At 40.7% G+C, this 26,786-nt stretch overlaps 1 protein-coding gene across 1 annotated transcript in view; it reads left to right on the top strand.

The window, feature by feature from the left end:
• The window catches only part of LOC108799202 (transducin-like enhancer protein 4), a 182,505-nt gene that overhangs the window by 75,042 nt on the left and 80,677 nt on the right, over window positions 1-26,786 (top strand). The window contains exon 7 of the mRNA XM_018571033.1: window positions 7,630-7,704. Within this exon, the coding sequence (XP_018426535.1) occupies window positions 7,630-7,704 (75 nt within the window). The remainder of the gene's footprint in view (window positions 1-7,629; window positions 7,705-26,786) is intronic.

Genomic DNA, 26,786 nt, shown 5'->3' with positions numbered 1-26,786 from the left:
TTTTTTTTTTTTTTTTTTTTTTTTTTTTTACATATGCCTGTAGGGAGACTTCCCCTTGCTTCCTGTCCCAAAGAACAGCAAAAAGTACCAGGAGATCTCCCAAAAGCATGAGGATATTCACACCACATTATGGCCACAATTTCCTATGCTCCTCAGCTCCATCTCGTGTCCATAATGCAGTGCACATCTAAAAGTCAGATGTTTGCAGAGCAAATAGGTCTGCATCTGTTTTATAAATGCACCCCGTAGAGCAGGAGTGGCCAAACTCCGGCCCTCTAGCTGTGGTGGAATTGCATCCCGTGAGGCACTGCAAGATTCTCAGAGCCATGGAGACAGATGATGCATGCTAGGATTTGTAGTTGCACCAAAGCTGGAGGTCCAGCGTTTGCCCACCCCTACCTTTTTAGAAGTATGTAAAACTGAAACATTTTTGCATAGAGTGAGGAAGGGTTGGAACCTCTGTCAAGGTATTTTTTGTTTTTTTGTTTTTTTTAAGTGTATTTCCTGGAGAGATTCAACCTCTTGGTCCTGGTGACCAATATCTCTTGTACAGGAAGTAATGGGGAATCAAAAATTCTTGAGTTGTCACAGGAACAAAGGGTGAGGGGAAATCTTTCAATGGGTAAAGCTAGTCTTGGGGCATCTATCCAAGAGGAAATATCCTCATGCTTTTGGGAGATATCCTGAGGGCCCTGTCACACCACCTCAGGTGCGATTTGCTGCTGGAACTCACTGGAGCGTATTCCGGCCAGCTTCCTGTGTTCGAGGGAGTGAGCGAGACTGTGCCAGTCATGTCAACAGGCATGCCCACAACGCGATCACCCGCACAGGAATGCCCTCCGTTACAAGTCAGTGCGATCTAAACAATATAGTGCTTGCGGCATTTTGTTCAGATGGGACTGGAATGCAGGCATCGTTTTTGCCACACGTTTTGGTGTGGCCGATCGCACTGATGGCGTGGCTGCTGTGCCATTGACTCCAATACACCGCCACACCCCCTCTCGCCCCTGAACGCAGGAAGCCGAACAGGATGCGCTCCAGTGTGTTTAAGCAGCGAATCATGCTGGAACGCACCAAAACTGGTGTGAACCGGCCCTAAAGGGAAGTCTCAATAGCGGCGAATAAAAAGAAGCTGCATTAGCCCTCGTTCACACCTGAACGTTTTGTAGCGCACTCGACGAACGCTCTACAAAACGCTCAAAAATATAAATCCCGTTGTATTCAATGGTCTCGTTCCCACCTTGGCGTATTTCCGCCCGTCCCTAACGCGCTACAAAACGGCCCACGTCTGAAAAGGTACAGGTACTACTTTGGGCCGTTTTTTTTGCGCGTTTCCATTGGGATACAGCCAAGTAGCCTTCGGAATCGCGGTAAAAAAACGCGTGACAAGACGCGGATATGCAATACGCCTAGGTGTGAACAAGACCTTATTGTAATGCTGACTGGTACATCCCTGATCTTTTAGTTGAGCTATAGAACAAAAAGTTTGACAATACAGCCATCGGCAAACTTTCTGAGGTTTAACATGTGAAGTTTGCTAGAATAATTTCTGTGTATGGCTAGCTCAATTAATACAAGCACTTCCATGGGCAGTTATAGGATTTTCTGTAAAAGATAAAATAAAGCTATATAGACCCAATCACCTCTCATTTCTGTTTATTTTGCTCCATGTTTTTTCCTAAATGCTGAATATAAACTGCTTCTAGATAAATTGTCTATATTTGTGCTCTGTTATAGATGTTCACAGGCCTGAGCTTGCGTGTGTCTAGCCATTTTAGTGTTCCAAATTTTGTCCGTTCAGCCTTTTGACACAGGCTACGTATATAAACATACAATGCATTGTGTTTTCTTCAGTTGGATCATGGGAACAGTTTGGCTTCTTGCGTCTGTAATTAGTTTACCCACTAGTTTACTTATGCCCGTGGGAGTACTGTCTTGTTAATCAGCAGGAGTGCCTCACAGTTGCAGGCTTAAGAAAGTAAATGATGTATAGAGATTAAACCTGTTAAGATAGCAATCAATCCTTTAAGACATCTATCGGTGTTTGGTTGCTTGTGGCAAATGATGAAGATGATGGAAAGACACAGGAAAGTACTGGTCTATTACAGGACCTATAGGCGTTAAATGATAACACTAGCCTGCAATATTTGGCAAGATGATATGGCAGCAGAGGCAAGCGTGTCTGTGTTTTTGTACCTGTGTGGTGTGAGACATTTCATTGGTTAGATCATTTGTGAACCTCCCTTTTTTTTTTGCATTTCCTTTGTACTATTAGTTAAAACGCAGTCCTGCTCGTTTAGAGTGAGCTCTGAGGAGTAATAGACTTTCCTATTTGCAATAAACAGAGTAACCTACAGCAAATTCCCATTGGTTAGAGGACAGTTATGGGCCTAGAAACTCTAACAGAAAGGCAATGTGTCAACTGTAGTAATTAGGAGCAGATAATGTGTCAACTGTAGTAATTAGGATTCACTGTCCTGAGTGCTCTAAACCAAGAATATGACTTTTTAAATACCGTGGGTAACTCTACTTTCACTTTATCACTGTTTTTGTTGACAAGCTGTAAGGATGTAACTCTACTGCTGTAGTATATAGCAGGGGGAGGCAAACTCCGGTCCTCCAGCTGGCCCTCTAACCACAGTTAGAGGGCCAGAGTTTGGCTACCCCTGCATTAGGCATTGCAAGACTGTGATGGCTACAAGCAGGACTCCCAGAGGCAGATTCATGATGGGATTGTAGTTTCACCACAGCTGGAGGGCTGGAGTTTGCCTACCCCTGCTGTATAGCATGTGCATGTGTTGCCCATAAGGCTCAAGCCAGTATTGATTTGTCCCGAAAATATGTAAAATAACTTGGGAATATACTATCCTTTTCTAGAGGCAAAAGTCCTGCTTTAACTTTGAACCGTAAGCTGATCGACTTACGGGTCTAGGTTCACTCCTTCCATACAGCTTTGGTTCCTGTATCGCTAAAGGAGAGAGGGAGATCTGCACCTCTGACTAAAAGCGCAAGTAGTGTGTGTGTGGGGTGGGTGGGGGGAGCCCTCCAGGTTTTGTCACAAATGTGATAGTATGCCACATATTAGCACATTATGGCAGAATTACTATCTTGGTCATCTTCTGGGTTCGGAGCCTTTGGCAGGGCCAGATGAGGTAACTCCTGAGCATGCACATGGGAGTTACCTAATCTCGGTAAGAATCTTGAAAAGAGAGTCTATGACAGAATTGATTTACACAGTCTCTATCACATTAAGTCTGCCTGTCCGCACCTTTTTTATTTTAATTTTAAATCCACTTTAATATAAATATTAAACCAGTAAAGTGTTTGGCACACAGGTGTCAGCAGGTAAGGCCAAGGGACTATAATAGGGCCATCTGTTGTTCGTTCTAATCCTGGTCATAACTTCTGAAGCTACACTGGTTCCATCCCCAATAATTAGTTGATTCCACAGGGGTGGCCTAGGTAACAGAAATCCCACATGAAAATATAAGGAGCTAAATTGCAATTAGACACAACTGCAAAGGTGAGAAATGTTGGCTCAATTGCTAGCTTGTTGTATGCATCAGAATTTTGATTGTGTGTTTTGAAAGCTGCAGGATGAAAATAAGAAAGCTGTAAAGAGGTTAGATAGTCTTGAAATTACAAGTGTAGAAGGTATGAAAATGGCAGTTTTTTTTACAGTCAAAGCTGGACAGGACAATAATGGACTTTTAGCAGGGTAGTTGCTAAATGCCATCATTGTACTGCATCTAGAATTACCACAGACCGGATTCAGCAGATCTATGACCCGGTTTCAAACAAAACTGCATGTTTTGTGGATCTTGAAAAGCTGGAATTTACGGGATCCATTGGAAACCCGTTAGTTTTTAGTCCAACACCCCACATAAGAGGGTTTACATTTGGAAAGAGCCCAAGGATACATTTTTTTACCTGCTTTGGACCTGCTCTGGATCTGCACGCTGCGATGTGAACTGGAGCTAAAAATATCGGAATACATGGGACGCAGTTTTGATCCGGTCTGCACCTGCTCTGCTCTGGACCTACTCCGCGCTTGGTGTGAACTAGCCCTTAGCTTTTCTTTTACTTTAAACTGGCTATCAGAAAGAGAGAACATCTGGGCTACCACTGCTAACCTTTCAGAATATACTAGTTGTCTGGCCGCAATGCTGATCTTTTGATATCCGTGCCTTCTGAGTCACTGATTCAGAACTGGTATTCTGCCATTACAAACAGAACTCATAATCTGTAAACTTGTTCTGGGGCAGTAGCTCACACTGTTAAAATAGTGAATCAGCATGTTGAGGCAGTACTCTCTTGGTTCTTTGGAGTTTGAATTGCTTGCTATAACAAGCCTCCCTATTTGGTTATGTACAGTATGGAGTTGTGCTATTATTGCTGTTCATCCTCTGGTATCCCTATATCAGATTTCAAGAGCATACTCTTTTAGAGGGTGCCTGACAGTTAAGTTGCCATTGATGGGTGTGGTTAGACAGCCTATGTGTCTGTAAAGCACCCACTGTGTTGACAAGGGAGTATTATAGACATGTGAGGAATCCTACAGCTAGGTCAGCTGTCTGTCCTAGGAATGAAATATTCTATATATATATTTTTTTATGTAATATATATTATTGATTGCATTATAATGTTAAGCTGTATATTTGTTCCTTTCTTCAGTGTGTGTGTGTTTTTTGTATTCCACTGAACAGATTGTACCATAATTCTCCTAATTGGCCCATGCTGACTTTAATTCCGCCTCATTAACCAATACTTCAATCCCGTTGCTTCCAAGTCTGATATGCTTGCAAAGCAGATAGCCTTGCAATGAGAAAAAAAGTCACCTAATTTTTTTTTGTATGCCGTTTTGTGTTCCTGGTATATTAAAATGTCACTGTCAGGTTCTCATCACCCTCTACATGTTCCTATGAACAATGACAGCATATGTGTCTAAGCTGACTTTGCTGCATATTTGTGTAGCTTTGTAGAACACCGCTCTCCTGCTGGACTTCCATATATAGAGACTTACTTTTCTTGCCCAGTTACCTTTCCGTATTTTGCGTGCATCACCAAGATGAAGATTGGAAGTTCTATAGGTAATAAATGAGTGCTATTAACCACTTGCTGTCTGGAGCAATTTCTTACTATTTGCATGCACATGATAAAATCTGAATTTTTGGCTAGAAAACCGCTTCAGACCCCCAAACAATGTATGTTTTCATATATTTTCTGAAAGCAGAGGCCCTGTAGAATAAAAAGATGCTAGTTGCAATTTTTTATGTCGCATGGTATTTGCGAAAATGTTTATCAAACCAGTATTTTTAGGATAAAATACACTAAAATTAAATTTAGTGCACAAACCGAATACCCAATTTTTTGGTAAAATATAAAAGATGGGGGTCACCTCTGGTAAATAGATATCAAACATGTGGAGCCTTAAAATTGGCGCTTGCCCATGAAGCCACAAAAAAATGAAATACCCCAAATTTCCCATAGGGGACACGCTAAAAGCTCATCAGTTTAGTGCTTACAGTGACTATTGGCTCTAGAATTATTGCTCTCACTCTGACGTTTGCGGCAATATGCAACATGTGTAGCACAATTTTTGTTTTTGCACATAGGCACTTTCCTTTTTTTACTTTTATTTACTTTACACTAACTGTATTGCTATCACATAGGGAGCTAACAAGCCCTTATGTAATAGCAGATAGGGTGTGACAGGTCCTCTTTAGGGAGACATCGGGGGTCTGCTTCCCCAGCTTCTTCTCCTGGCTCTAAGAGCCAGAGAATGTACACAGTGACACCGGAAGTGATGTAATACACATCACCTCCGGGTCCAGTGATCGGAGGAGAGATCACCAGCTGGAAGGCTGCTGCTCTCTCTCTCCGATCGTTGCAGGGAGACTCACCGTGCTGGTCCTGGGTCCGCATGGGGGACAGCGGAGCCCAGGAAAGCTGGTGGGGGCAGCACATGCCACCAATCTGTACAAACGATACAGGTGCCAGATCACTTGTACCTGAACAGCCAGCGCCAGCTGTTTAAAATGACACCATGAACACGGCAGCAGCTGTGTTCTTGGTACAACCACTTCTTCGGGCTGCCGTATATTTACGTATTGTGGTTAAAGTGGCACTAAACTCAGGAGTTAGATTTAAGAAATGCATTCAAGTACCTTTTAACTATTCTCAAAAATGGAACAAAAGAGCGCCTCCATAGTGTAAAAATGTTATTTAATAGTAAAAACACGCAGCTCTAAGGCTGTACTTACAACAGTTCGGTAGAATAAAAAACAGTAGAATAAGGTGAGAGGACGGAACCCCTGGCAGGGAGAATCTGGAGCGATGTAAAACACCAGTAACCTCGATCCCTGTATTGATAAATGGTTTACGCGTTTCTGGGGCATGCCCCCTTCATCAGAACCAATCTGCGTATTCTCAAAAATGTAGCTCATTTGTGTATCACTCAGCTGTAGAACCTCAAATCCTCTCTGAATTGGTGCTGACATCAATACTTCAGGAGGGTGGCTACTTTTGTTCCCTATGGTCCCTGTGTGTTGTAAAGTAGTCACCGCGCCAAGCTCGCTCCCGTGATGGACTACAATCTCATATTTAGTTTACTAATTTGTATTGAGATTGTAGTCCGTCACAGGAGTGAGCTTGGAGTGGTGACTACTTTACACACACACACAGGGACCATGGAGAAAAGAAGGTCTCGAACAACCTTTTTGTGGTCAATAATTGGCCCCCCTTGTATGGGAACGTTTACGTTTGTGACCTGCTTTGTATGAACCAGCATATAAAAAAGTCTTGCCCAAGCATTCCATATTCCCATCAGAGACTGGTTTATACATTAACCGAAATTTTGGACTATTTGATATTGGAAATAGTTTGTTGAATGAAAACCACTTCAACTGTTAGAATTTTGTTCGATTGAGAAAAAATTTCCATCCTCCTTTTTTTTTTTTATGGTGGTTTTTTTTTTATGTTTGATGGAAATCTATCCTTGCGAATCTCATTGACTATCAGAACAAATGTTCTAAAAATGAATTTGTGCTTGTAGATAGTCTGTCTGAAAAGGCTTTGAGAACATTCCCCAGAAATCACAAGGCAGGGAGCAATTAAACCATTTAGTCTCTTCCCTGCTGATCTGTGGTAAACCACTTCTGGCTCTGCTGTTTGATGAGGTCACGAAGGAAATTGTCCATGTGGGGACAGGTATATTAAGCATAGTGATATGCATGTAAGTGGTAGTCTCAGCAGCAGGAGGATGTTTACTTTGGGTTACTAGTTAGGGGAAAGGCTGAGGTTAATACTGATTAAAGTTCCGTAATTATTTCCTTACAGCGGGATCTCTCCCCACACCTTGTTAACTTCCGCAAATCACGCAGTGAAAGTGTAAAGCAGCAAACAGACATTGCCTTGTTTACACATTGCGGGGAGGAATTTTGTGGGAAGTGCTGGAGAGGCACATACAGAGTTTTCAGTGTTTCCTATTTCCGGTGGAGTCTTCCAGATAGCCTGCTGCTGGAATGATGCTGCCTCATTTACCATACGGATCTCAGATGTACTAAAGACGTCTTCTGAAGTACAGCATATAAAGTATCAAGAAATAAACTTTTTTCACTTTTATTTTAGCACCAGCAGCAAGTGGTACAGGCTGTAGAACGTGCCAAACAAGTGACCATGGCGGAGCTGAATGCAATCATTGGGGTATGTTATCTTTTCTTCGTGTTACAAGTTTAAACACTCTCTCTTTTCCTAGTAATATTTCCAATTACTTTCATAAAATCTATATTTTACAAATGCACCTTCAATATAATGTGCATTCAGCACAGGGTGCTTCCATGATATGTTGTCTGCAGAAAAGGATTTGCTTTCTGTTGGTAGTGCGTTCTACAGAGATTCCATATCTGGTTTTATGAACTAGAAAGGCAGGGCCGATGCTTCCACTAGGCAAACAAGGCAGTCGCTTGGGGCGCACTGCTGCCTAGGGTGCAGCCTCGACTACTCGGCTCCCCACCTCCCCCCCCCCCATTTCAAATTGCAATAGTCAACAGCAGGCTGGCTATTGCATCTGCCCACTGAGCAGAGGAGCGGAACTGAGAGACAACTTTCTCTCTCGGGTCCGCTCCTCTGTTCAGTTGCTGGGGTTTCAATAGCCAGTCTGCTATTGGCTAATTAAAATAGCCAATAGCAGTCTGGCTATTGTCCCGGCCACTTACATCCATCTATGGCTTGTGAAAGCTAGCCGGCAGGAGAATGGGGCTACGCGTGCGAGGGGATTGGAGGCTGTGCTGGGGGGGGGTGCAAGTAGCTGGTTTTGCCTAGGGCGCAAAATGGTCTAGCACTGGAGACAGGGAGAAGGCTGTGTACCTACTCTGACTCATTCAATGGTGTGTGTGTATTCTAAAAAGCGCCACAGCAGGAAATTATTCTCAACTGTTCACAGCATATATTTCTTTTAATACATGTTTTATATCTGCTTAGAACATATTTTCAAGTCCAAGCATGTTTTGCCCTTTTTGATTATTGGCATACAGCATTGTAAAGGATATCCAAATGCAATTTCAAAAAACGTGAAATGGGTATACAAGTGCTGGATGGCCAAGCAACCAGGCCTGACTGTTGCCACACTGGGTGGAAGGGAGGGTTCTTAGCTCTTTGTAGCTCTGACCCAAAACTTACACGGTTTGTTTTTGGGCTCTAGAAGGGAAAAAGTGCCAGGGGTGCAAGAGAGTCTGCACAGCGGCACAAAGAAGGTTAGCCAGTATTCTGATACCATCTGACTTTTGATGGCAAACAAATTGAGAGGAATCCACCAGTCTGCTGCTCCTCCTTTAGTATCCAATCGCAGGCTGGGAACAGGGAGATGACCAAGATGTACTGTTTAACTACAGTCAAGTCAGCAGTCTGGCTCTGTTGTCTGGCAGATGTGAATATTGGGATTGGATGGACTAAATTACAAACACTTTGGAAGGTAACACATCTCTCATTTATTTAAACTGTGTGTTTAGCGGTTTGCTTGGATATCAGCCTTAAGTGCATTTTGGGTAAAGTGTGAGGTGACATCACAGCTGGAAAGAAGTGCACGTTTTCTTCATTAACTAAAAGCAGACAAACATTGCCGGATATTCTTTCCACCCTTACCCCCTTCACTTTATGTAAAAAAACGAAGAAATATAACAGCACAGTCTCCCCCACAAAAGCACAGTTAATGGAAGCCATGCTCGCATGTTCTGTCAGACTGTGGATCTGGCCAGTCATTTTGTTTACATTTCCGATCCAAAGTAAAGCAACAATGAAATATTGTCTGTTTCACATCACAATGGCGAGGTGAGAAATCATGATTTAATAACACATTATTCACATCCGTAATTATACAGCTGGTGCAAGCCGCTAAGTTATTCTAATGAAGGCACTACAACTGTACTTTTCTTCTTCGCCCCCTCCCAAATGCTTTTTCTTTTGTGTATAGATTATACATAAAAGTCTTTTCCTCTTTTATTCAGTGTATCAAACACACTTTGAAATGCTAATTATTCCATTTACTTTCATTAAAATTCAAATTGCTGAGTGAAGATGTGGATAAGGGTCGCAGAATAATCAATCTGAAGTGAAGATATTGCCTCAATTATGCCTCTGTCTTTAACAAGGAAATCAGCACTCTCTGATCCTTGCTGACGGAGGTAGAGTGCAATGTTCTGATTGTGGCCTGCATTTAATGGCCTATTTCTTATTCTGTTTTGTGCCCCTTTGACCACAGGAGAATACTGGTAGTCAATTAAGGGTTATAAATGGAGAAAGAGTAACCTTTTATTTCCTGTGAAGTTCCCCAATAAAAAAGACAAATCTGAGGAAGCTGTGTTCAACCATGAATAACATTTGCCGCAAGCTCTTCCTGCACATGTAGGAGGTGAGGAGGCTGTTCCTCTTTACCAGATATATAGATTTTAATCTGGTTAAGAGGGAGGATAGATACTGACACGACGTCTTGTGTACCCTTAGACTATTTTTTTGTAAACCGCATTAAAAGCAAAGATTGTGGCTGACAGAGGTATAAGCACTGTCTAATGACTAAACTGGCGTCTTTAGGGCTCACTCAATTGAGGAGCATCTTCAGGCCTCACACTGTTGAGGCGCGTCTTTAGGCCTCACACTGTTGAGGCGCGTCTTTAGGCCTCACACTGTTGAGGCGCGTCTTTAGGCCTCACACTGTTGAGGCGCGTCTTCAGGCCTCACACTGTTGAGGCGCGTCTTCAGGCCTCACACTGTTGAGGCGCGTCTTCAGGCCTCACACTGTTGAGGCGCGTCTTCAGGCCTCACACTGTTGAGGCGCGTCTTCAGGCCTCACACTGTTGAGGCGCGTCTTCAGGCCTCACACTGTTGAGGCGCGTCTTCAGGCCTCACACTGTTGAGGCGCGTCTTCAGGCCTCACACTGTTGAGGCGCAGCCTCAAGCATATCCACTGTAACTCAAAAATGTAAGGCTTGTGTATGTAATATAACTACTCTATGTGCATAATTGCAATTTACTATATTTCCCCTTGATGCCACCTACAAGCAAGATTTTCAAAATGCACTGAAATTGTATAACTTCACATATCTAAAGCCTAAAAAAAATCAAAAACCTATGCAGTCAATTTCAATAAGTCTATGTGAGGACACATCATCTAACACTATAATAATGCAACAAAAAATGCACATATTGGTCTCCATGTATAATGTAGGTAAAAGTGCTGTACACAGACACATGAAGTCTTGAACTGTTCCATTTTGGTTCCCTACATGCATGTGCTCCTCAACTAAGTGAGATCTTAACTTTTTTCTTGGGGTAAATGAAAAAAAAACAAACAAAAAAAAACACTCGGCAAGGGTGTTAACTGTCTGTCTATGTCAAGGGCTAACGAATGTCCAAAGGTCCCCTAGACAAAAACGAGCAGTTAACCTTTTCAGTGTGGGCTAGTGTGTGGTTTTTTTTTTTTTAATTAACTGGAAATGGTCCAAAATGCAGCTGTCTAGACAACTAATGCATCTGCAAAGTGCCCTCTTTATCCACTAGCAGCTACAGAAAACATTTATTTTAATGCCTCATCAATTTTCTGGAAAATTGACATCTTATGGCCCTGTGATATCAACTTAGCGTCTTTTAAAAATCCCCCAGTTTTGGCGACCAATGGGAGGAGCTAACAAGGTGACCTGCATGTATTACTTTTCGCAGAGGTGTGCCCTGACGGAATACAATTTTCAAAATCCCTCCCCTGATCAGTCAGTCTCTACCCAAAGAGTTTCTGCTTACCTTGTTTGCTGCCTTTAGTGACTCCTACAAATCTTGACATTTTAATAAAACAGCAAAAAATATTTTAAGGTACTTCAATAATAACTAAATGTGTTCAATAAAAATACACTTTTTATGTTGGCCTTAAATGTATTTGAACTTCTTTTCTTGCAGGTGCATGCTTTAAAGTGCAATAATGCATAAAAATAAAAGACCAAAGCTTCATCTTTTGTTACTTCCTTTTAAAAGAAAGCTTTGTTCTTTTCATTGTTTGTTTTGAGCCTGTTTGGAAGAACGTTTTTCCCATTCTTCTCTTCTATATATATCACCAGAGCTGTGCCTGTGTACCATATAGGAAGAGCCAACCTCAAGTGAGCTACAGACTGGGCCAGTGGAGATTCTCTTTTTCAAAGGGTTTTCAGGCCTTATTTAGCCTCCTGTTTATAGACCTCAGTAGCTCAAACTAAAATTGACACAAAATATACTTGTAAAGTTAGAGCAGTAAATTATCCCCTTTTGTCCCTCTCCCTTCCTTCTGATGGCTCTGTATCATGTTTCAGAGACCGAGAGTCTGAGTAAACTGCCTCTACTGTGTTGTGGGTTTTTTTTTTTTTTTTTTTTCATACCGTACCTAAAAAGTGGCACAAAACCATTTTTTTTTCTACTGAATCTGGCTATATACTCTTTCCTGTTTATCTTGTAGTTTATGCTGTTACACTCCATGTGATGTGGCTGGTACAATTCTGAGGCACTTAATTCCCCATCAAGAATATCAGCTCGTCCCAGCACTCTTCCTCTTATTTCAGTCTGTCATTAGGTTCTGCCTGACTAAATGAAAGTGGTAAGGGCACACAGATGAGTAAGCTGCCTTTTTTCATGGTAAACATATGGATCTGGGCAGGTTTTATAACCTTCCTGATTGATTCCCCCTCTTCAATCAGTCACCAAAAAGGATTGGGAAGACCCACAGACAGATCATCAGGTGACTAACATCTACCGATGGATTAATACTGCTCTTTTGGTGATCTTGCCTCCTCCTTGTTTTAAATGAAGGTCTGTATGTTTTCCCTTCTTAAAAAGGCAGGAAGCCTGATATTTTATCTGGCTATTTTTTTTTCATGAAAAAGATTCAATATTATACTGATTAATTTTAAGGTTCTTTTTGCTTTAGCCATCCAAGCAACTATTGAGCCACACATTGCGAACATGTTTCTGTGCATTACTATGCAATTTTTTTTTCTTCTTCTTGAGCCTGCAATTGGAACAGATTGCATGTTCTGCACTGTTGATTCTCATACTGCAGATCTTAAACAACAATTTGTTTGCTTGCGGTGAACAGGTTTAAAAACAGAATGTTTTCCTGAAACCTGTAAAGATTTGGCTGTTGTGTTCTTTTTTTTTTTTTTTCTGTAATAAACAATGCCATTTCAGTACTGTAATACACAGTAAACTATTTTTATAGCATTTTTTATTATTTCGGGGGAACCATTTTGGCAAAACAAATTAGACTTCTAAAACAAATAGCCCACCCCTTATGTTAAAGCAGCACTATATTTTGCCCACCATACTTTGGGGGTGGACAGGGTTAAATCCCCTGCCATATTTATACTGCTGTCTGTGACGGCACAAGGCATGTATGGAACATTTTTCGTTTTTTTCCCTGGAGTGCATTTTCCGCAAGTCTCTATGGAGTGACTACGTGGGAGTCTCAGACGCCATAATTCTGGTTAAACTGATCCCACAGTAAATTATTCATAGACATTTATGGAGAATGCACTCCAGAGAGGTGAACCAGGAAGTGTAGTTCATAGCGGAGACCTGGTTGACACAGTCAGTGATAAAGGCCTAATGCCTAATGATACAAAAATATATACTGTATACGCATAAAATTCAGGATCTACTGAAACTCAAAGCCAGGGGACATACGTTTCCATTGACACGACTACTGGAGGGTGGCTACTTTTGCTCCCCATGGTCCATGTGTGTGTTGTACAATAGCCACCGCTCCAAGATCGCTCCCGTGATGGACTACAATCTCACATTTAGTTCACTCATTTGTATTGAGATTGTAGTTCACCATGGGAGCGAGCTTGGTGTGGTGGCTTCTATACAACACATACAGGGACCATGGGGAACAAAAGTAGCCACCCTCCAGAAGGAAGGACAGTGTCTGCATGAATTCAGAGATAATTTTAGGATCTACAGCAGAGAAAGCAGCTACATTTTTGTTCATCGGGTACTTAAATGCACTTTTAAGTGATATTATCTCTACGTTCATTATGGATTATTTTACATTCTAACAAACCTTCAGCAAGCCATATGAAATATTGGCTTTAATATTTTTTGTATGGTCCTTTTCAACCAGCAGGTAGAGCTTTAGGCTTTTTTCCCATTTCCCATTCTCTTTACATTGACTTGTAAAGAGCCCGTCCTTTTACATAGTTCAGTAGCTCAAGCTGAAATGTACACAGTCGGCACAGTTAAGAGATTTTGTTCCTGAAAGGAAACCACTTATGATGTGCTCTTTAGAATACAAATGGTGCTATGTGAATTATTTGCCATCATGTTAAATGCTTATTTGTAAAACAGCGTATAGTATGTGTGTGTTCGTTTTTAAACTCAGGTGTTTTATACATGGACCTCATTAGCTAATATCTTGTCAATGTGTTAAAACAATTCCTGATATCGTGTAACATTATTTAATTTTTCATGCAGCTGCTTTTACCTGAATCATTTTTGTTTTTACTACAATTGTCATAAGATTTTACAGCCCAATGCTAGACGTGTCCTGGTGGTTTATTGGACTCAACAAATGTTATCTATGCACATTACTTTTCTTTCTTGGACAGAATCTAAAAACACTCATATCTTAAACATCCGGGGGAAATACTGTCATTACATTTATCAATAAATGTGATGTTCGGTAGTTCCTCTTCTAATTCTTCACTACTTATTCCATGTCTGTAGAAGAAATCAATACTTTTATACCACTAAAAACTAAAATATTCAAGAAACAAATGCTTTGCTTTTAAAATGCCTCTCAAAACACTAGCTGTGCTAATAATGATAATTTTATGTGACGCCTTTTTCTTTTGTAACCAATGCCATTTCCAAGCATGTTTCTTCAATCTGCCTTTTGTTCATAAAGCTGAGGGCAGCTTTCCAAATCTGAACTATGATGAATGGGCCTTTGTGATCTTTTTTTGTTGTTGCTTTCTGTAATATCTGAATTACTGTTGGTTTTCCAGGACTTAGCTAATGTCTCAATCGGAACATTTTATATACACACTTTAAACAGACCTAAATTAATCAGGCACTCATTATTTTATGGCAGGAACTAGTGGTGTTACCATTAGATATATACTTTTGCATTATCTCTTCTGCTTTCAATGTTGAGTCTGGAGAGCTTGGCTTTCCAGGGCTAGTTATAAATTCCTATGCCAACACTGCTTATGTTTGCCACAAATATATGTATACTGTTTTTATGAATTCAAACTGTAGTGTGCAATTCCACCATTTCCCACATGTTAACAGTTTAATTTTGAAGAAGGGTAGTGACATTCATGTAATTCATCTGTTGCCTGTTATGGTGTCCACTATTCTGGTAAATGTTGTTTGTCCATGCTAATATACAGAATTCTGCTTGGTGTCCTGATGTAATGGGTTGCCATTGATTACATTGCAGGTCAAATAAATCGCGGCTTTACAGTTTAATTGGCTAAGCATTGACATACCCCAGTACTTCTTAATATCATCACCTGAAAACTGTAATATCGTTGATCCATCAGGCAGTTAAACTGACCAGCAGAAACATGCACAATTTTAATGACCTTCTACGTCATTAGAGCCAGTAGGGTCTGTGACAGCCAGTTTCTCTTTAATAGGCCCCTTAATTGGAATTGTATGTTTTTGAACCCTAAACAATGAGTAAATAAAAAAAATGAAAGTTGAACTGTTTTGTATAGTTCAATAGGTAATACAAGTTTTGTACTGGTAGACTTTATTGTTTGGTTTATAGTTCTCTGAAACTGTTCACATAACAATCACTCTGATTTTGTTTTTTATCTTTTGAGAAACGCCCATGTAGTTTAGGTCTTATTATCGTAAGTTTTTGTGTGCATTTGTGCCATGTGTAGGTCCTAAGCTTTATGCACTATTCTTGCAATGTGTGCGCTCTTGAATGCTTTTTACAATTTAAGACCTCACAATTGGACTTGCAGATTCTGTCACACCTACCACATGTAAAAAGCCAAAAAAATCACAACCTAGCCTTCACTAGCCAATGAAAAGATTGCAAAAACCGTTTGTTCCAGTTATATATTGCGTTTGTCTCTTACGGGATAAAAAAAAAAACCCTTTCAGAAGAAGTGTGCTGTCCAGGTGGGGAAGAAAGGCTTTTTAGCAACCCATATGCTGCACCTCCATTTTTAGCGGTGACATTTTAATGATAGGAAGTCTGCAAAATTATTTGCCATCAATTGTGAAGGCAATAACAAGCCTTGGTGGTTTTTCATACTCTCTGTGTTAAGTGCTTTCAGAATGACAGCGTAAACTGTGTCAGAGAACTCCAAGGAAGTAAAACTGATTAAAATGTTCATGCTTGAATGCGGCTGATGGAATAGTTCATTTGGACTTTCCATACCTCCTGCAGCTCAAGCTGAAATATTAAAATTCAGTGGATTTAAATCTCTCTCCCCTCAGCTCAGGAAAAAACATTACATTTTAATAGGTTTTAAACTCATAATTCATTGGTTTGAAGCAGCACATATTAAATTTATTTAAATATTACTTAGGTGGTGGCTTAAATGATTTTTTCCTCTTAATATTCCTTGCTCAAAATTATAACCGATTTTGTTTACTTGAAATTTTTAAATGGGGAAAAAAAATGATTTTAAAAATCCTTTTATCTGCCATCACACGTTGCTTATTGTTTTTTTTTTTCCACCTTGTAATAAAACGTTACTCCAGATTCAGGCTATGAATATATAGTATTTGTGTACAATCTAAAATCTGATGGAAATACCAGTCACAACCTATAATGTACCTTGCACATAGGCATCAGTGATTTGCATCTTCACAGAAATGACTGTTTATTGTCTTCAAGCTTCAGCCTCACTCGGCAGGAAGATGTAGCTTTAGACTGCATTCACACCTGAGCAACAAGAAATTAGCGCGTTTTCAGCGCATTTTTGTGCAGCACGTTTTAATGAGCAGATTGTATCACATTGATGTCAATGGATAAAGGTGTGTAACAAAAATATGCAAAAACGTGTTTTTGAGCGTTTCCATTGAAGTCTATGGGGCCAAGAAGCACAGAATCTGCCAAAATGTAGCTTGTGTACGACGGGCATTTTGCGACAGCCGTCATGATGCTCAGATGTAAACAGGATCATTACAATGAACAGGGCATTTTTTTTTTTTGTGTGAGAGAGGTCAGCTTCTGGAACGCACTGTATCGTATTCCGGCCATATTCCTGCGTTCAGGGGTGGGAGGGGGTGTGGCGGTGCGTTAAAGTCAATAGGACCGCATAGCAACTTTTTGGGACTGCGCATGATCCCTTCATCTGGCATAATGTAACTAAAACATTGCTATTCACATGACAAAATGCTCGAATGTCAATAAAGATAAAGGCACTTCTGGTTAATAAACCCTATCTGATTGGTTGCAGGGGTGTGGAAATTTTTTTTAAAAACTACTTGTCCAAGGACTAAAGCGGGGGCCCGATCTACTTGTCCCTCATGACAATCTACTTGTCCTGATACAAAAAAAGTAATTTGACCCAAAACCGTATTTAGCAGTGCCAAGAAGAGCTTCTCGTTGGTCAGTGGCGTCAGGTGACCGAGGGCTTGCAATTTGCGAGCGAAATTCAGAATACATGGCACAGTTACAGATAGTACACCCATATTGGCGGATGGGAAGGACCGTTCTCTGAAAGGTAAGCATGGGAGGGGGCCAGATCTGAGCAGGTAATTCAATTTTTCCAAATTACTTGGGAAAGTGAATTTACCCTTTAGGGCTGGTGCAGACTGGGCGATCGTGTGCGGTTGCATGCAGCAGTTGCCGCACGGTCCCATTGCTTTCAGTGGAGTTACCTCCCGTGTGGCAATCACTGAAAAAAGGTACATGTACCTTTTTTCGCAACACGCACCATGCAGTGTTTTCAACCGTGATTATGTCTGATTGCACGGGCGGTATTGTGGCGGGAAACCGCGCAATCTCCCAGGCGTGACTGTGGTGCCATTAGACAATGGCACCACCAGCGCGATCGGCGGTGGTGTGTGATTCTTTGACCGCTAGGCCATCCGCACGATTGCCGTGTGGTAATGGATCGCCCACTCCACTCGTATTGGTTGTTTGTAATTCTTTATTTTTTTACTTTATCGCCCTTTTATTTTTTCCATTTTTATGTATTTCCATTTTTAATTCATTTATTTTTTCACTTTTTTTTTCACTTGACATTATTGCTATTGCAAAAGGGCTAACAAGCCCCTGTGTGAAAACATTTGGAGGTGACAAGTTCTCTTTATTGACCCTGTCACTTCCAACACTGGAGTTCTAGCACAGTACTGTGCTCGTTCTCCTGTGTCAGGAAGACTGCATTCCTGTATCACTGCTCACACGGAGCAGAGAAGCGTCCGTGCTGTAACCTAATCTAATTTGCCTGGTCCCAGTTCCCCCCACAAGAGGGGTAGTGATTTTAGACGGCTGTACAGCCGTTCAAAATCACTTGTACGAAACGGCTCCCACACAACATTTAGCCGTGCTGCCTGCCCGCAGCCGGGCTATAGGAATTCCACACCCCTGGGTTAATACAAGTCATTTTGGGGGTCGGGTGCTGCAGTATGCCAAGTTATCTGATCAGTAGGAGGAACACTTGCAATTTGGCCATCCAGTCATTCCTAGCGACTGCGGTTGTGCAGCATTTAATAAGTAGATTAATCCACACTAAAGTGGACCTTTACCCCCTTTCATTAAAAATCACATCAGCATACTGATATAAAATCATAATACATTAATTAAACACATTTTTATTTTACTTACATTTTCTTGTTTTCCATTTCCAGGAAAAATGCGTTGCTGGGAAATCTCATATGTAATATCATGAGATCGCAGGGGAAGGCATTTTCCGCCCCTGAGATGATGTACATAGTCACATGTTCCAGGAAGTAAAGGGAGATGGATTAATCTGATCTTAGTAAAAATGGCCACTGTCAGAAGACTGCAGGCTTTTTATTCTTTGCATACCGTATTTCTATTTCTTACCCTAATATCTAGAAGTATCTGTTTTGTAGATTGTCATTACTAAACATTTCTAAAGGTGTCCTTTTTGTTATTTTAAAGATGAGGGTATTGTTCCTCTTTACGTTTCTCTGGTTTTTAGAAATTACATGTGTAAATGGGTCTCTCTGTCTAATCTATAGCCCTTTACTCTATATAACTTCCCTAGTGACATGATGCAGTAGAGTTCAGTGCGCTCTTAAAGTGTATTTCCACTTTCGTATTCAAATTTCAGAAAAACGTTCTATATATTTGTTTGGTATTACGTTTCACACAGCATACTGAAAAAATTACTTTAAAAAAATATTTCTTACTTTGTTTTAGATGTTTCCAGGTTTTTTTCTCAGCACTCAAGCTTAACTAACATACAATGGATAAGCCTCCTCAAACCCCTCACAGCCCCTTCTAACATTCAAAGAAAGAGAAGCAAGAATACATGTTATCCCAAGTAAAAGCAACCAAACCATTTTTTTTAAATATTCTTTTTTTAGTTTATTCTTTGTGAATAGGAACATGTAACAAATATAAAATAGGTGTTATCCTATTTTGGCTGTAAAAGTGGAAATGCACTTTAAATTTGGACGCTTTACAATTAGAAGGTCCCATAGGCTGTACTCTGGGCTTCCTTGGCCTGATGAATCACATGTATTTAAAACAAAGATTAGGCTCGGTGTTCTTTTTGTTTATGAAGTAAACAGTTCAGTTTCATCCAAAATGTTAGCTGTTTTAGGCCCCATTCACACTAAGCAACACTTACCTCGAGCGTATCTGCGCGGCCGGGACATCTCGACTGTTCAGGCGACCTTCACCGGCAGGCTGCACGCAAAAATAGAAAAATCGCGCGACAGCCGCGGGAAAAAGGGTCCTACACAAGTGACGAGCAATGGGGCGACATGGAGCTGTACAATAGAACAGCGATATCTGGCGGCAAATATATGCGCGATATCCCAGCGGAAATCGCGCGATTAAACGTCCAGTGTGAAAGGGCACTTAGATCTACAAGACCGCTTTATATGGAGGTAGAGGTATACTGTAGGTATGTGGATCTACACTACGGGGCATATTTTTTATATATATATATTATTCTTTATAATTATGTATACATTTTATGAAATGTCTACGTTGTATTTTTGTGTTTTTATGTAATGTCAGAGCCAGCACTAGAGGATTTGTTTTGGAGCGTTGCCAAGCTGCCTCTTGAAGTGTAGCTAGTGTTAGAGGACACTTCATAGATGAACACTTAAATGCCTTTTCCTGCCATTCATAGTATTGGATATTCCAGGGCCAGTTCAACACTTCTTGCAGATCACGTTTGTAAATATCAAAACAGACTATACTTTGATTCTGCAGTACCTTAACTAAATAATTAGACCACTGAAATGCACATTTCATTTTACTCCATATATAAGAAAAAATCCTCCGGTGTTGTCAGCCCTGCACGAGTACTCTGCTGAATAACAGAACTTTCCTAGAAAAAACAAGGCTTCTGCCTTGGCTGTTAAAAAGCCTGCCCACACACTCTGTAAGGAAAGGACTTGTGGGAGATGTAGTTTTGGTGGGTGTGCCTACATCAATAGGAGCTGATGCTGTACACCCTGCTGATAACTCATCTACAGCTTGCACTGCAAGAATTTTGTTGGTCACTTTTAGTAATGAAAGCTTTCTCGACACAAGAAACAAGGTTAAAGGAAAAAAAAATGCTGGAACATGCACAAGAGGGGGAGAGGAAGGTTGATTTGGATCATAACCAGTAGAATAAGTAGAGTTGTGTAAAATACAAATAGAGCTTTGTGACATTATCCTTTTTTTGTTTTCCCATATCGGCAGCAGAATTTCCCATGTTAAAATTTTACAATCACTGACATTTTCTGTGATTCTGTTTATGTTTCAGAACACCCTAACCCAGAATTTTAGTGCATCTATTGATCCCAGAATGAAGGTCAGCAAGTTTTATAAGTGATGGTTTTGTACATTCATTTTGCAAATGTAAAATGGATGTTTGTATCGGGTGTTTTCGGGGGTAGAGAATTTTTTTCTCGGCCACATATAGTCATTTATCATTCATTCATTCTTTACTCATGTTTCATACAAGGAAATGATTTGTCTGCTTCTTGAGTTTCAAGCATGTCATTGTGCTAAGTGTCATGTGTCAGTGTCTGATAGTCAGCCTAGGAAAACAAAGGCTACTCTTTGTTCTAATTGACCTGCTGCGGCACATAGTGAAACAGGTTTTATAGTTTTTTATTGCTGTCAAGGAAAGACGAGTCACTGATGAGGTTTCCTGTCAGCAACATACATTCTTCATCACTGATATATACTGTACAAATGAATTGAATATTGAGGTGTATAAAATAAAGCAGCAGAAAGGGTGATCTGCCAAGTACTAGATTCAGTATTAACCAATCAGATTACATCTGTCATCAGTTTAGTGCCCAACATTCGGCCCTTCAGCGCAGTAGTCTGTGTTTTCATTACCGCCTGTCTTCCTCAGACCAATGAAAGAAAATATTCTTTAGGCTTGTTTCTAGTACCCTGTTTCCCTGAAAATAAGACCTACCCCGAAAATAAGACCTAGTACTATTTTTGGGAATTGCTAAAATATAAGACCTACCCCAAAAATAAGACCTAGTTGGGACCATTCCCAGGGCCGTTGGTGTCATAAGGGGGAGCTTGAAGAGCCGCAGAAGAGAATCAGCGGTGCCAACGAAGCCAGCGCTAGAGGAAACGAGGCGGCACCGGAGGGAGCAGAGCCACATAAGCCGATGCCTCCTCCTATAGCGCCGTCTCCTGTCACATGTCTCCAGTCTGACTGTCACTATAAACATATCCCCTAGTCTCCAATCACTTTTATAGCATGTGCAGTCTGACCATCTCCTGTAGTATGTCCCCAGTCTCACAACAACTCTTATAGCATGTGCAGTCTCTGACCATCTCCTGCAATATGCCCCCAGTTTCCAACAACTCTCATAGCTTGTGCAGTTTCTGACCATATCCTGCAGCATGTCCCCAGTCTCGAACGATGCTTATAGCATGTTCCGTCTCTGACCATCTCCTGCAGCATGTTCAAAGTCGCCAGCAACTTTTTTCGCATGTCTAGTCTCTGACCATCTCACCATCTCCTGCAACATGTTCCAGTCTCCAACAACACTTATAGAATATGTATTCTCTGACCATCTCCTGTTGCATGTGTGCAGTCTTGACCGCTTTCTGTAGCCTTACATTCAAGTTTAGAACAATGATGGATACCATTCATGATCTTTGTGGCATCTGATACTTTGCACATAGCTGTTTTCTTTAAAGCTGAACTGTAGACCGATATAATGGATGCAAATTAGTGCCTCTCTGTAATCATTAAATCTATTTTTAAAATGCAAACAGTGTAAGTACCTGAATTTGACCTGGTATTAGCCCTTTGCAGTCCCTGTACAACAGGGCTGGAGTGTGAGGGGGAAAAAGCAGCAGAAGGTGACACTCATGTATTCAGTATCGGTGTACTGACGAGGAGCATGCATTCACATCACTGTGTTGCATCTCCTCGCTGTCCACTCATGGGCCAGTGTGGATCCAGAATGACCTAGGGTTTTAGAGGAAGTGGGTTAAACAGTGCTGACCATCAGACTGAAGACCTCTTGTAGTGGAAAAATACTGTAAGGGGGAGCTCTTAATTGAAACTCAAATCTGCAACAAAAACCTGCTGGGTTTTTAATTTGTTTTATTTTAAAAAAAAAAAATTTTTAGTTTTAGAATGCTGCCATTGGTTTCCTCCCTCTGAAAAAGCTAGATGACTGGCTGTTAGCCCTCCCAGTAGTTTTAGTGCTTTAGGTGTCCCTGTTGTGGAACAACTATGTAGGTCAGAGCTGTCAGAAAGCCTAACATTCGGTGACTCAAGAGAGATGGCATGACAGCAAGGTAACTAGCATTGTCAGCAGGAGATCTTTGTAGTGTCCGGCTGTTTCCCTTATGACCGGTTTCTATTAAAAATGCCTAATTGTGTTTTTGCTCATGTTATGTAGTATAGACAAGGAAACATAAAGGGGATGTGCGACTCTTTCAGTTGTTGTATCCGTATAATCTCCTTTCTATAGGCAGAGATATTGATCGAGGAACACTTGTAAAACTTCAGGATTGTTTGAAGAGTAATCAATGTTTTAGCAATCACAAGGACTATTTTCAAGATCATTACTTCATGCCCTTGAGTAAACTGTTGCTGGCTGTTCTAACAATACTTCAAATTTACACACGATGATTGCAGATGGTGTAGATATTTGTGCAGGCTCTATTTTTCTGTCTTTATCAATGTTAGTAGGAGTTGCCACTTCATTTCCTGGAAAAACACAATGTCTCCATGGCTGCCAGGAAAATACTGCCATCTAGGGGCCTATTTATTAGGATCAGCATATTGATTGCTTTTCATATGGTCTTGCATCACCTTATTTTGTTCCTACATTTATCTATTTATAAATGTTTGCAAGAAAAAACAAATCCATTGATAAAAGTTGCTTCTCTAGCTTCATACCAATAAAAAAATTAATTTAACCCTTTTATAAACTGGTAAAGTTACGATAGGCTTCACTGGGTTGTTTTTGTTTTAGTTTAAAATTAATACGTGGAAATACCCCTGTTGTAGACTTTGAAGATCAATTTTATTTCCACTGTGCCTGTAGCTGCAGAGGTAAATGAGGGCTGTTTTTAGGCCTGTTTCACACCATCACGTTGCCCTGTGCTATGGTGCCATTTATTTTGAACTGCAGTGCATACCAACGTACTACTGTCCTGAAAAAGGGTTAGGTGCAACTCTGGCTATGCTAGGCTGCATTAGGCAACCCATTTAAAATGAACACAACGCACGTTAATCCACAACTAAACACAGGGCTAGACAATTCACCATGGCAAGTGAAAAAACTCTGGCGACCTGGTCATTAAGAGATATTGTTGGGTAAAGCTGGCACATAAGTACTGAATCAGAGCAAATCTCCTGCATTACTATCCCCACAGCACTCTTTCCAGCACACATGGGAACTCTCTTATTGTCCCTTCCCAGAACCCCCTATCCCCCACTTCCAAAGTCTACGGTGGAAAGAAACTGGCCTAACCCTGTGGTTTCATTGACTGCAAGTGGGAAAAACTGACTTGCATAACCCTGATTGGTGATCAGGAGAATATGGCACAGCCCTGCATGTGAAGGATAAAGCTATTCCAGGTTTTGGAGGCTAAATCACCTGCACTCAGTGCACGCATGTCTGTAGTCTATTGTAAATGAGTCCCATAGCTATTGATCTAATGTTTCAGGGCCGTGCAGGGTCCCTTCCTGAAGATTGACTGCCATTTCATGCACATGTCATATGCAGGTTGCTTGGCACTGGTTCCTAGGATTTGAAAGCTGGCTCCTAGTTCTGGGTAATATTAGTCTGGGCTTGATTTAATGTCTGTGCCTTAACACCTCAGACAAGTGTGGGACATGAACAGAACAAGTGTGAGGGAGTGCTTCTTGCTACACTGTCTCGGCGAAAAACAATAGTGATCAGCCAGAAACATACAAATTGGCCTATTAACATTGTCTTGAGTACACTTGACCAGGGAGCTTTATCTAGGTTTGTCGAGGCAGAAACAGGTGTTCTCGATCCAATCATAAATTGTCAGTTTGGCCCAATCTTCTCCAATTCTGTAGGCAAAAAATAGATATCTATATCTATATATACATATAGATATCTAGCTATAGATAGATCTAGATATATATCTATAGATATAGATATATATCTATATCTATATAGATTTTAATATAATGACCAACTTGCTTCAAGGCTCCCTCACTTTCACATCCATAATGAATGTCTTTCAAAGAGATAATTAGCACCTCCAAAGTAACACAAAAAGACAAATTTTATTTCTTCAAATAAAAGCATTAAAATACAGTGTAGTTATGTCACAAAGGTAGCTAGATAATGTGTTTTCAACATTTACCAGGTCTTTTTTCAAATGTGCTTTAAAACCTCATCCATAGCAGATTTAAATACATTTAATCTGAATTTCCCAGCTTTTGTGTGCTCAGTCTTTACTAAGGTCAAGCAATACTGTGTGCTGCCAATGTGCTGGTAAAAATGACTTTAAACTCTTGTCAGCACAGTTACTGGTGCATGCATTACAGTCCCACTCAAATAAACCTGTCACAACACAGAGTCAGCAGCAAGAGAAGAGTACAAGGGCAGGCCTCTAGCTTTTCATTCGAGCATCACTAAACGTGCACAGAGTGCCCAATTATTTCAGCATTATTGAGCAAGCCTACAGGAGAACCCATGCCTTGCTACATTAGATTTTCTTTAGTAATTTGCTCAAGTACCACTGAGGACACTTAGAGAGCTTAAAACGGTGGCTGCAACCAGTTCCCTTTCTGAGTTGTTAATTCAGGTTTTTGCTTTCAAATTAACTCTCTCTGCATGCTGTGCAAAAGGCCTAAACTGTTCAGCGTTAATTTGCTCAGTATATCCATACTTTTTTTTTCCATTACTGCATCTGCTATGCATATATTTTTTGCACACTACAGATTTTATTTTGGTTGGATATTTCAGTCCTTTTGATATTGTTAATTATGTTATTATTAGCCTACGAAAATCTTTTTTTTCCCTCTTAGGAATATGTCGAAAACGTGCTGGGAAAACTCGTCTACAAATCTGAGTTTGGTCCTGATGTGCATTTCTATAAAGTATATGTGTGTGTCCCACAATTCTCTACATCTGAATTGTGTATTTGTAAAATATATTATCATTTTGTGTAGTACATTATTTTAAGAGTACAGTTCATCTTTCTCTGAACTCCATGATGTAATTCTGTTTCTGGAAGTACTTTTTGTTGTAAAATAAGTATACTTTAGGTTTTTTGGCACTAACCTAGCTAGTGTTGCAGGCCCTGGCATAGTGACTCTTGTATACAATAGTATTGTATATCTTCGTAACAGAACAGTCATTTCTTAGGAGTGGTATATTGCACAGTGGTTTTGGTGACCCTACTTAAGGCAAAAATAGACGTTTTTAAAGGCTAAGTTCAGGTTTCTGACCATTTCATGTTACACTCATATTTAGGGTGTAACATGGTCAGATTGCCAACCTCCTGTCCCCACATACCTAAATTGTGGGGTTCTTCTCCCTGCAGGCTGCTTTTGGTGTTCCAAATTGGTGTGGCCGTGCATGGCTTTGCCCGAACAGCCGTGTCACATTTACAGATTCTTTGACGGGATCAGTCAATGGAGAAACTACCATGGCAGACCTCCGTACAGACATGGGCAGGAAGTATAGTCTGCAGGAGCCACATTGCACCCACAATCAAATGATCACGGTTGCAATTCTTCTTATTAAGAAGTGTGCATTTGTTATTTTTCTGCAAAAGGTGGAGAAATCCTTTAAGGGTTAGTCTGTTATTTAGAGAGTATGTTAAAGTAAACCTGTGCTTTGATCATGCAGGGCATAGCAACTGGTTCAACGAAGAGTTTGGCTCTATAATTAAAGTTTGTTTTGAGGAGAGATCAAGTGTGAAGGATTCAGTTTAAGAGCTAAATTGAAAATGAAGATTGGAGATAAGGACAGGGTTAGGTATTGGGACATGGCAACGTAGGTATAAGGCTGGGTTCACACCCAGGCGTACGGAATATGCGCGTTTGCCGTGCATTTTACCGCGATTTGCATTAAAAAACTCGCGAAAAATGTGTGACAAACGCACATTTCCACGGGCTATCCGGCTGTATCCTAATGGATACACGCGGCAAATACGCCACAAAGAAGCTCCTGTACACTTTGGGCGTAGGGCATTTTTCAGCGCGTTCCTACACGCTGTTAAACGCCCAGGTGGGAACCAAGCCCATAGGCAATCATTGGTTTTCACATGTTCTGCGTTTTACAGCGCGTTCCTACACGCTGTTAAACGCCCAGGTGGGAACCAAGCCCATAGGCAATCATTGGTTTTCACATGTTCTGCGTTTTACAGCGCGTTCCTACACGCTGTTAAACGCCCAGGTGGGAACCAAGCCCATAGGCAATCATTGGTTTTCACATGTTCTGCGTTTTACAGCTGTAGGAACGCGCTGTAAAACGCAGAGGTGTGAACCAGGCCTAAGTCCTAACTAAATGTTAAGTGAAAGTATGTTAATGTACTTTGTTCCATAACCAGTTGCTTTATTTTATTTTTTTAAACTTGTTTTCACCTTTGTTACATCTCTTTGTAACCCCTTCCTGGCTACGTACACACCAGC

This window comes from Nanorana parkeri, unplaced genomic scaffold, assembly GCF_000935625.1.
Source record: "Nanorana parkeri isolate BGI_ZX_2015 unplaced genomic scaffold, ASM93562v1 scaffold1656, whole genome shotgun sequence".
NCBI lineage: Eukaryota > Metazoa > Chordata > Amphibia > Anura > Dicroglossidae > Nanorana > Nanorana parkeri.
Note: the sequence above shows the minus strand (reverse complement) of the source record. Positions and strands in the feature narration are given on the sequence as shown.